Below are 11,889 nucleotides of genomic sequence, written 5' to 3' on the forward strand. Positions count from 1 at the left end.
AAACCACGCCTCCTGTGCCGTCGCACCTGCCAGGCAATGTCCTTACGAGTCTATTTCAGCTTATTAGGTAACGCTATCTACGTTAACCGCTTATTACCAATATATCCCTGATAATGCTGGCTACAAGGAATTCACACATGCATGCATTGATTTACACGGTACCGTATGACAATTATCCCAGGGCTGGCTTGTGCCCTTACCCATACATACACACACACACACACACACACACACTCTTATCTTCTCGTGACCTCCGGGGTCACATCTCCGTCATGGAGGCCTAGCTCAGCGTCCCTTCCACTAAGGTCTGACAGTTTCATAAACAGGAGCAACCAACACCTCGCTCACCCTTTAGCTATATGTATATATATATATATATATATATATATATATATATATATATATATATATATATATATATATATATATATATATATATATATATATATATATATATATATATATATATATATATATATATATATATATATATATATATATATATATATATATATATATATATATATATATATATATATATATATATATCTAGCAACTGTATTTACCTGGTTGATCCACAGCACATGCTACAACCTCTTCTACTACGGCCTCATCTACAACATGGCCAATGTGAGCGGAAACGAGTTTTTGAATTTCTTTCTGCTTAGCATCGTTGAGCTGCCTTCCAACTTGCTAGGTTGGTTCAGCGCCCAAAACCTAGGTCGTCGATGGACTGCTGCTGGGGCCGCAATGTTGGCTGCCGTGTGTGCCTTCATCACCGCTTTCCTGCAGAGTGAGTCTCTCTTTCCTTCTTTCCTCATGTATAGTACAGCGTAGGAGCTACGCTCAGGTCAGTTTGATTTCGCAAATTTTCATGTCTTTTTCCCTCCTCCCGTAGCTGCACCTTAAGAACCAAGCTGAGTTCAGCATCGTTATCACGATTCAGTATGGGAAATGAGTACGTCCCATAAATATATACATTTTATTCAGCTTAAGCTGCAGTGTCATTCATATATGCTTTTCAATCTTCTGAGTTTTACATCATATAGCTACGACTTTAGAGTCACTGCCTAACTGAATCTGTCTGTGCTGTATACCTCTCAATTAACTCCTCTGATTATAAGTTCTTTCATTATTTGATTTCAAAGTGGAACACATTCTGACTCCTTTTCCAGAGATCTCTATATTTAGAGACTTCAATGTTCGCCACAAACTTTGGCTTTCTTTTCCCTTCGCTGACCATCCTGGTGAACTGGCCTTTAACCTTGCTATCCTTAGCTAGTTTACATTTCTCTGGGACTCCAATATTCCAAGGCAGAACTTCCAAGTAGCAATTGGGAAAGATGAGCTGCTCTATTGTTTCTCAGTGGATAAAGCTGTCTGAAGAGTTTCTCATACAGAGCATTAGAGGCCAAAAATAGCAACGGCTTGCTGGGGCTGAAGGGGCAGGCATGTTTGCTTACAGTCGACGAATGCGACAGAGGCAGAAGCAAGCTTGTGTATGACGACGAATGCAGACAAAAGTTGATTGTCTTCAGAAAGTTGACAGAAAAAGTTGACGGAAAAGTAGTAGTGTGACACAGCTTTAAGTTAGTAAACCATATGAAAAAGATAGATAGACAAAACCTGATATCACTGACTGAGGATGGAGGTAGACGAACTAGAGGACATTTCAAGAAGATCATAAAAAGTCAGTGTCTGAGGAACATTAAGAAGTTCAATTTTCCACATAGGACGGTGGACATCTGGAATTAATTGAGTGTACACAAGTTTAAGGAGAATTTGGATAAATGTAGATATGGAGACAGGTCACTATAACCCCGCTTGAACTATGTAATATACAACTAGGTAAATGCACAAACACACACACACACGGCCCGGTAGCTCAGTGGTTAGAGCGCTGCCTTCACAAGCCAGATGACCGGGGTTCGATTCCCCGTCCGGGTGGAGATATTTGGGTGTGTCTCCTTTCACGTGTAGCCCCTGTTCACCTAGCAGTGAGTAGGTACGGGATGTAAATCGATGAGTTGTGACCTTGTTGTCCCGGTGTGTGGTGTGTGCCTGGTCTCAGGCCTATCCGAAGATCGGAAATAATGAGCTCTGAGCTCGTTCCGTAGGGTAACGTCTGGCTGTCTCGTCAGAGACTGCAGCAGATCAAACAGTGAATTACACACACACACACACACACACACACACCGCCTAGTGTAGTGGTTAGCACACTCAGCTTACAACCAAGAGGGTCCGGGTTCGAGTCTCGGGCGCGGCAAGAGCCTCTTAATGTATAGCTTCCGTTCACCTACCAGTAAATAGGTACGGGATGTAACTCGAGAGGTTGTGACCTCGCTTTCCCGGTGTGTGTGTTGTGTGATGTGGCCTCAGTCTTACCCGAAGATCGGTAAGTACGTGCTCTGAGCTCTTTCCGTAAGAGAAAGACTGGCTGGGTGACTAGCAGGCGACCGTGGTGAATAACACACACACACACACACACACACACACACGGTAGCTCAGTGGTTAGAGCGCTGGCTTCACAAGCCAGAGGACCGGGGTTCGATTCCCCGGCTGGGTGGAGATATTTGGGTGTGTCTCCTTTCACGTGCAGCCCCTGTTCACCTAGCAGTGAGTAAGTACGGGATGTAAATCGAGGAGTTGTGACCTTGTTGTCCCGGTGTGTGGTGTGTCCCTGGTCTCAGGCCTATCCGAAGATCGGAAATAATGAGCTCTGAGCTCGTTCCGTAGGGTAACGTCTGTCTCGTCAGAGACTGCAGCAGATCAAACAGTGAAACACACACACAGTATGGAGTGACCAGTTATATTAATTTGTTTGTTGATGATGCAAAAATTGTTATAAAGAGTAATTAAGACCTGAGAAGACTGTTCACTGTTGCAGGAAGATATAGACAAACATTATGAGTGGAGTAAGAAGTGGAAGTTGGAATCCAATGCCAAGAAATGCCACGTAATGGAATTAGAAAAGAGTAAGAGAAGACCAGCATGAAACTATTTGATGGAAGAGGAACAAATAATGAAGAGCTGGGAGGGATTATACAAGAAATTTCGAGCCCCGAAAAACACATAAGTAAAATATTTGGAACAACATATGAAATGTTGACTAATATTAAGGTGGCATTTCAGTACATGGATAAGGATATGATGAAAAACATTATTACGAGTATATGTCCAAAGTTGATATATACAGCAGTGGTGTGGTCGCCAAGCTTGAAAAAGGATATATGAAGATTAGAACGGATCCAGGGGATACCTACAAAGATGGTGCCGGAACTAAAGGACCTAACATATAAAGAAAGGCTGAAGGAAATGGGACTGCCAACCTTACAAGATAAAGAGAACGAGGAAACCTAATAACATTGTATAAAATAGATGATGGCATTGAAAAGATAAACAAGCAAAACCTGATGCTGGTGACAGAAGCTGTGGACTAGAGGACATGCAAAGATTAGGATGGGGCAGTGTGTGAAGGATATTGGAAAAAACAGTTTTTCACATACAACGGTGGAACACACACACACACACACAGCGCAGCCGTCGAGCAGGACGCACGCATCTGAGCAGCTTGCAGAGATTACTACAAAAGGAGTTGGACTCAGGCCTAGATGTATGTACAGGGGGAGAGGGGCCATAGGTTCTCCTATCTCCAAATTAAATAAGTGTTAGATCACATATAAGGAATGAATAAGAGAGAGAGAGATGGAACCAAGTAGCGCTGCCAGGCGCATGGCGGAATCAAAACATACGCCGAGTGAAAACCAACGCTTTATAGAAACCCCTATTGGTTTAAGGAAACTGACTGATGATACTATGGAAAAGGATTTCTCGGGTTTCAGGGATGAACGAGGTAATATGAGAAGGCTTATTAATGTAGAAAGAGAATTAAGATATATGAAGGAGGTGATGTCCAGTCTCATGGACAAACAAGACCGACTGCTAACGGAGAACACAGCCCTGAAATTGAGAGTAGCTGAATGTGAGGTCAGTGGAATAAACCAGGAATTAAAAGAGGAGATTCTGGAAATAAGGAAGCAAAATGACGTTCTAAAAACCACATGCCAAAATTATGAAAGCTCTTTAAAGAGCTTGCAGGATAAAGTGCAGGACGGGATTACAGACAGGGCAGAAGGTGGTCTAGGTGATAACAAGTTGAAAGAACTAAGAAATGAATGGAAACAGGAGCAAGAAGAGGAAAAGTCAAATTTTCAGAAGTGGTAAGGAGACAAATTCAGGAGAACACAAAAGTCGCTGTAATAGAAGTTATCAAGGAAAAGGAAGATTTGGTGCGGGATGCAGTGGACAAGAAAAAAAGCTTCGTGATTTATGGGATGAGGAAAAAGGAAAATCCAAATAAATTTACGAGAGAACGTGAAGAAAGGGAAATGGCCAAAACTGTTATCAAACGAGTACAAGACAGCACACAAGAATTTGACCAGGAGGTGGAGGAAGTGATTAGGCTGGGAAGATACAGTGAAGGGGGTAGGAGACCAATGAAGGTGAAAATGAGATCTCAAGTGGCTGTAGAGGAAATTATGGCTAGAAAAGGGAAGCTGGCCGATGATGTTGATCACAAGGAAATATGGATAAAAAGAGATATGAACTTAGAGGAAAGGGAAAAGGAGAAAGTGCTAAGAAGTGAAGCTAAGGAAAAAACGAGAAAAGGACAGAGATAGAGAAGAAGAATTTTTACTGGAGGGTTCTGGATATGAGACTAAAGAAGTGGTACCTAAGGAAAAAGAGGAGGTCGTGGAGGAGGCAATAAATTAAGAGTGACTTATACTAACATAGATGGTTTGTTATCAAGCATATTGGAAGTTCGGGATTATTTGAAAGAAAAAAAAGCTGGGTGTAATGTGCATCGTTGAAACAAAACTGATAAAAGAGATCCATGTCAACTTTAAAGAGGAGGATATAATACCTGGAGGAGGGACAGGAAGGATAAAGGGGGAGGAGGAGTGCTAATAATGGTTCGTGATAATATATGTGTGGAGGATGTGCAATATGGTGAGGACAAAGTGGAAGTAATGGGAGTAACAATCAGAACAGAAGATTTGAAGAAAAGAAAATTATAGTTACATATGTTCCACCAAAGACTAATACATGGGGATCAGAAGAGCATAAAGATATGCAAAGAGAGGTGATAAAGTGCCTAGATAACATGATAAGAAGAGATAGAAGAATACTCTTAGTTGGAGACTTTAACTGTAAAAAATAAACTGAGAGAGATGGAAGTAATGGATAATGCTGGGCAGTGGAGTGAGAAAGTGTTACAGTTGACTATGGTTAATACAATGGACCAGTGGGTGGAGGAGTCAACAAGGTACAGGGGGGAAGAAGAACCATCGTTGCTTGACCTAGTTTTCACAAAGAAACCAGAGTCCCTCCAATCATACAATACCTTAGTCCAATGGGGAAAAGTGATCATGTGACATTAGAGATGCAAATGCAGGAGGAAGATGAGATAAGTTACAGAGAGGACTATAAAGGAGAGAGATTAAATTATGCAAGAGCAGATTTTGAAAAATTAAGGAGTTATTTTGCTGATATTGAGTGGAGTAATATTATGTGCAGGAAGACTGTACAAGAGAAATATGACATATTCTTACAGAAATACAATGAAGGAGTAAAAAAGTTTGTTCCTGTTTATAGAGTTCAGAAAAAAATACATGCTTGGTACAATGCTAGATGCATACAAGCAAAAAGGCAAAGGATAAAGCGTGGAAGAAACTCTTAAAGCAGGAAATGACTATAATAGTCGGCAGTACAAAGATACTAGAAATGAATATATTAGAGTAAGGAGAGAGGAAGAAAGAAAGTTTGAGAAAGATGTAGTGGATAAAAGCAAAGATGAACCCAAACTTTTCTACAAGTTTATAAATGGCAAAACAAAGAATAAGGAAACAATTGAAAAATAATTAAAGAAGGAAGACATACCAAACAGAGAAGGAAATGTGTGAAATAATGAATGAGAGCTTCAAAACGGTATTCACTGCAGAAGATGATTTCACAGAACCTAATAGGACATTGGATTGCCAAGGATTACAGGAGATTGCAGTGCACAAAGAGGATATTGGAAGATTACTGGATAAGTTGGAAGTCAGAAAAGCAATGGGGCCAGATGGTGTATCAGGCTGGGTGTTAAAAGAATGTAAAGAGCAATTACTGGATCCAATTTGGGAAATAATTAAAAGTTCAATAAATGAAGGAAAGTTCCACTAGAGTGGAAGAGAGCCAACGTAATACCGATATTTAAAGGAGGAAAGGCAACTGAACCACTAAACTACAGACCAGTGTCACTTACAAGTGTCGTAGGGAAGTTATGTGAAATAATTATCAAAGAAAAATGGGTTAAATTTCTAGAAGAGGAGCAAGTCATATCGAACAGACAATTTGGGTTCAGGACAGGGCGGTCATGTGTATCAAACTTATTAAGCTTCTACTCCAGAGTTATTGCAGGACTTGAAAACAGAGATGGATGGGTAGACACAGTATACCTGGACATTAAAAGGCTTTTGATAAAGTCCTCACGGAAGACTTCTTTGGAAACTAGAGAACATAGGAGGACTGCGTGGAACCTTGCTCGAATGGACAAGAGATTATTTGAAGGATAGGAAATGAGAACTGTGATCAGAGATACATACTCATCTTGGGGTAAAGTAACTAGCGGAGTGCCACAAGGGTCAGTGTTAGCCCCATTATGTTTCAAGTTTATGTAAACGACATTCACATTGGGATAAACAGTTATATAAATTTATTCGCTGATGATGCAAAGTTGCTAAGAGTTATCAAAACCAGAGAGGACTGTCTGCTGTTGCAGGAAGATTTAAACAAGATCTATGAATGGAGCAAGAAGTGGAAATTGGAGTTTAATGCCAAGAAATGTCACATAATGGAACTAGGAAAGAGTAAGAGAAGACCAGTATGGAACTATTTGATGGGAGAGGAGCAAATAATGAAGACTAAAGAGGAAAAAGATCTTGGAGTGATCATACAAGAAAATCTGAGCCCTGATAAACACATAAGCAAGATATTTGGACTATCATATAAGATGTTGACTAATATAAGAGTGGCATTTCATTACATGGATAAAGATATGATGAAAAAATCATCACAAGCATGATACGCCCAAGGCTGGAATATGCAGCAGTGGTATGGTCTCCGAGCTCTAAAAAGGATATAAGAAAATTGGAAAGGATACAGAAGATTGCTACAAAGATGGTGCCGGAATTAAAGGACCTCACATATGAAGAACGACTGAAGGAAATGGGACTGCCAACCTTACAAGATAGAAGAGAACGGGGACCTAATAACAATGTATAAGATAGTAAATAATGATGGCAGTGTTTGGTAGCACATATGTATGTGAGCAGCTCTTTTAATAAATAAATCTGGTTAAGAACAAGTATAGATCTTCACTTACTGATGAACATTTGGAAAGTACCCTGCGTGTAGCCACATCATCCATACAGCCTGATATTGATGAGTTGGTGTCCCAAATGCAACATCAACCATCTCAACTAGTGTAGCCTTTCATTTGCAAATTAATGCTCAGGAAATGTCTGTTTTTGATAATAATTCTTGTTAATGGTCCCAGTTAACCAACAATAACTAATTATTTATGTTTGTACATTATAATGATAAGGTACAGTAGCCTTTCATTTGCTCATTTATAGTAAGGAAAATACATTTGTTTCGGACAATTCTTATTTTTGTGATCCCAATATAAATAAAATCAGTAACAAAATTATTTCCTATCTTTATCAGTATAATCTCACATAATATGTCTTCGATCGTAGTAAATAACATGAAATAGTAAGGTTATGTGGCCCTCCATACCAACAGAGTCGTGACTAGTGGCCCTTTGGGAAAAAAGGTTGCACACCCCTGATGTATAAGATGGTAAATGATATTGAAATAATAGACAAAGAATACCTGGTGCTGTTGACGGAAGATGGAAGGACAAGAGGACATGAAAAGAAGATCAGGATAAGGCAGTGTGTGACAGATAATGGAAAATACAGTTTTCCACACAGAACGGTGGAAAAATGGAATGCATTGGATAATGGAATTGTTACAGCACATAGTGTGCAGGACTTTAAATAAAAACTAGATAAATGGAGATATGGAGACAGGACACTATGAGCCCCGCTCGAACCCTGTACAATAGAACTAGGTAAATACAACTAGGTAATTACACACACACACCCTCCAGAGAGGGAAACAGTCATCGGAGAGTGGCAGCGCTCTCATAGAATCTAGTTTTATTTAAAGTATTTCTGCTGTACTAGTAATTTTTCGGGTCCCAGACATGTTATTTCTCTCTCTCTCCCTCTCTCTCTCTCTCTCTCTCTCTCTCTCTCTCTCTCTCTCTCTCTCTCTCTCTCTCTCTCTCTCTCTCTCTCTCTCTCTCTCTCTCTCTCTCTCTCTCTCTCTCTCTCTCTCTATATATATATATATATATATATATATATATATATATATATATATATATATATATATATATATATATATATATATATATATATATATATATATATATATATATATATATATATATATATATATATATATTAGCTCCATCGTCTTCTTCTCTGCCTCTGGACACCCACATGTTCAAACCTTCTGTGACGTCACAGTGTAAACAAAGCCGCCAGCAACTAAACAAAAGACCAAAATGTCGGTCTTGTTTCGCGGCTGGTTTCTCCACCAGCTAGGTACCAGCTGAAAATTCTAGAGGATGGCAATTCCAGCCGCATATTGACATGTGTGAACCCGCCTTAAGGCATGGTGTCAATCTGCTGGAACTCATCAACTCCTCCGATCTTTTTGAATTGCGTATAACCACCAGGACCATCACCAGTCACCACTTTCTCCTTTCCTTCTCCTATGATGTTTTTTTTTTCTTTTTCTTGTTTGCTGTTGGTGGATAGCTGTTGTAACAGTGGTAGTTCATATCGTTCTATAAAAATCTCGTAAAGTTTTCCATGCTGTGTAGTATTGCTTTTCCTGACTTCTAAATGGAGTTGCACCTTGATTCGATTCAATGGTGTATCTAGTGTAGCTTATAACAAATTAAATCTTCTGGTATTTGTTCCTCATGTGTGTTTTCTCCTTAATCTCCTCCCAATCTACTCACAATCAGCTTATTGATCTTCGGTAGACGAGAGCCCATGGATCCCGCTGATTGTGCTGATGGTGAGTAAGGTGTTTATCACCATCAGCTTTTTGGTGGTGTACGTGCAGTGTGCCGAGTTGTACCCTACAACTCACCGTGCGGCGGGTACCGGCCTCACCTCCATCATCTCGTCCTGTTTCGGTATCACAGCACCCTACATCGCCTACCTGGTAAGTGGCGCTCTATGTACCACATAAGTGGTGCATAGAGAGTGACGCACAAATGCTGCCTTCATTGAGTTCATATCAGAAACACTTTGCTCTCTCTCTAGCCTACGTCTATTTTCACATACCACTGAGAAGATTAGCCTGGTTTACAAGCATTAGTCTTTTAAGGAGGTATAGTTAGCTCCGATCTTGGTCTTGGAAGACAATGCATAGAGACTAGAAATAAGGCAAATAAGGTACTAGGAATAATTTTTAGGAGTGTTAAAAACGGAAGTCTTGAGGTAGCTAATATTAAAGTTATATTTGGCGTTGGTCAGACCACATCTAAATTATGATGTACAGATAACTACATTATAGAGAGGATAGGTCTATTAGAATCAATACAAAGGAGAATGACAAAGGAATAAACTGCTTGACAAACGGAATGGACTCGTGTGATCATGAAAGTTGTTAGTGTTAAGTCAATAGGAAGCTTTAAAAGATTATAAATACAGTATATGGATGGGAATAATAGGTGGGAATAGGTATGTCCAGAGACAGCCATGTGTAGACCTGATGATCTCATGCAGCTTCCATCACTTTCTTATGTTCTTAATAATGTAGAAGATTTATCGATCTGTCACTAGAACTACAAAATACAGCCTTAAACCAGTGACTTCAATTAGAACCTCTTAAAAGTAGTGGACTTAGACCAAAAGTGTTTCAGAACATAATTCTACTCAAGCCATACTCACAGATCTTCCATCTCTTACCTCAGGCGCCATTCACTCCATCATAGAATAGCGGTTGTATATCATATTTTTCCCTTTTTTCAGTAGCTGGTTTTCTTCTGTATTGTGATTATTTTATAGATCAAACTGCCACTATTTGAAAACAAGAATGAAGCAGGATGGTAATTTTATTATTTATTTTACAAACACAGCTAACCCATTTTCTGTATCCCGGCAGGCAGTGTTTGGAGCGTGGTTGCCTTACATCATCCTGTTCGTGATCGGCCTAGTGGGCTTCCTGGCTGCCTCGCTGCTGCCGGAGACACTTAATACAGACCTGCCACAATCACTGTTCGATGCTAAAACCTTCCTTACCTCAGAGAAGTACTGGTCATACAAGGGCCGCCGATTCTGCGCTTCCACGTCACACAACCGGAGCAAAAACAAGATGGAAGGTCACAATAATATGGGATGCGATTCGATGGCCTCTTGTGACAGATACTGAGGCTGTGGTGCAGCGCCGCTCTGCCGTCGTCTACATGGTCCCGTGGCACTATGGTAAAACTAAATTGTACTGACCCACAGGGTGAGGCCGATAATCCATGCGACGCTGCCATTTCTCTCATTACATCCAGGAAAACGGAATAGCAGTTCTTTATTCAGTTTAATGCATCACTTTGCTGAAACAAGGTGGGGTAAGGGACAAGAGACATGAAAATCTCTGCAGATGATTATACCATAAATAAACTAAATGCAGTAAAGGTGCTGGTCATAGAAATAAAATGAGACTGATGATTTACAGAATACTTACTGTTATGTCTTCTCGAGATATCCAGTCTGATGTAATGAGTGGTGAAAAGAAATATAGATGAGACAGTATTTAAATCAGTTATTGCCCCAAGCTGACTTATTTATTGAAGACCACTGAATGAAGAAACTTTTTTTCTTGGTCTATCTGAACAACATACAGTAAGATGAGGAAGCATCAGTGTGTTTTTTCGTTGTGGCGATCAGATGAGAAGTGAGTAGATTTGCACGTGCGTGGTGACCTGACTTCCCCTCTTCCCACAGTCGGATGGCAGCGTCGCCTGACCTAATATGCCACATCGCCATACATGTACAGGAAATACCTTCATTTTGATTTGGTATATATATATATATATATATATATATATATATATATATATATATATATATATATATATATATATATATATATATATATATATATATATATATATATATATATATATATATATATATATATATATATATATATATATATATATATATATATATATATATATATATATATATATATATATATATATATATATATATATATATATATATATATATATATATATATATATATATATATATATATATATATATATATATATATATATATATATATATATATATATATATATATATATATATATATATATATATATATATATATATATATATATATATATATATATATATATATATATATATATATATATATATATATATATATATATATATATATATATATATATATATATATATATATATATATATATATATATATATATATATATATATATATATATATATATATATATATATATATATATATATATATATATATATATATATATATATATATATATATATATATATATATATATATATATATATATATATATATATATATATATATATATATATATATATATATATATATATATATATATATATATATATATATATATATATATATATATATATATATATATATATATATATATATATATATATATATATATATATATATATATAT

At 37.7% G+C, this 11,889-nt stretch overlaps 1 protein-coding gene across 2 annotated transcripts; it reads left to right on the forward strand.

Annotated features, from left to right (window-relative positions):
* The first annotated feature begins 554 nt into the window (after window positions 1-554).
* On the forward strand, window positions 555-10,937 carry LOC123513305 (carcinine transporter-like). 2 transcript variants are annotated; one of them, XM_045270400.1, is made up of 3 exons: window positions 555-793; window positions 9,167-9,351; window positions 10,297-10,937. In XM_045270400.1, the coding sequence occupies exons 1-3, from the start codon at window positions 622-624 to the stop codon at window positions 10,561-10,563; spliced, it is 624 nt and encodes a 207-aa protein (XP_045126335.1). In that variant the 5' UTR covers window positions 555-621; the 3' UTR covers window positions 10,564-10,937. The 2 variants fall into 2 exon arrangements, with proteins under 2 accessions (XP_045126335.1, XP_045126336.1); XM_045270401.1 differs by having other exon boundaries at window positions 9,228-9,351.
* Window positions 10,938-11,889: the final 952 nt, after the last annotated feature.

The sequence above is a fragment of the Portunus trituberculatus genome, chromosome 35 (assembly GCF_017591435.1).
Source record: "Portunus trituberculatus isolate SZX2019 chromosome 35, ASM1759143v1, whole genome shotgun sequence".
In the NCBI taxonomy this organism is placed as follows: domain Eukaryota; kingdom Metazoa; phylum Arthropoda; class Malacostraca; order Decapoda; family Portunidae; genus Portunus; species Portunus trituberculatus.

Bases quoted from the DNA above. Each gene is read 5' to 3' on its own strand.
- LOC123513305 (XM_045270400.1), top strand. From the start codon at position 622: ATGGCCAATGTGAGCGGAAACGAGTTTTTGAATTTCTTTCTGCTTAGC. The intron at 794-9,166 runs GTGAGTCTCTCT...GATCTTCGGTAG, and splicing joins CATCACCGCTTTCCTGCAGA to ACGAGAGCCCATGGATCCCG. The intron at 9,352-10,296 runs GTAAGTGGCGCT...GTATCCCGGCAG, and splicing joins CACCCTACATCGCCTACCTG to GCAGTGTTTGGAGCGTGGTT.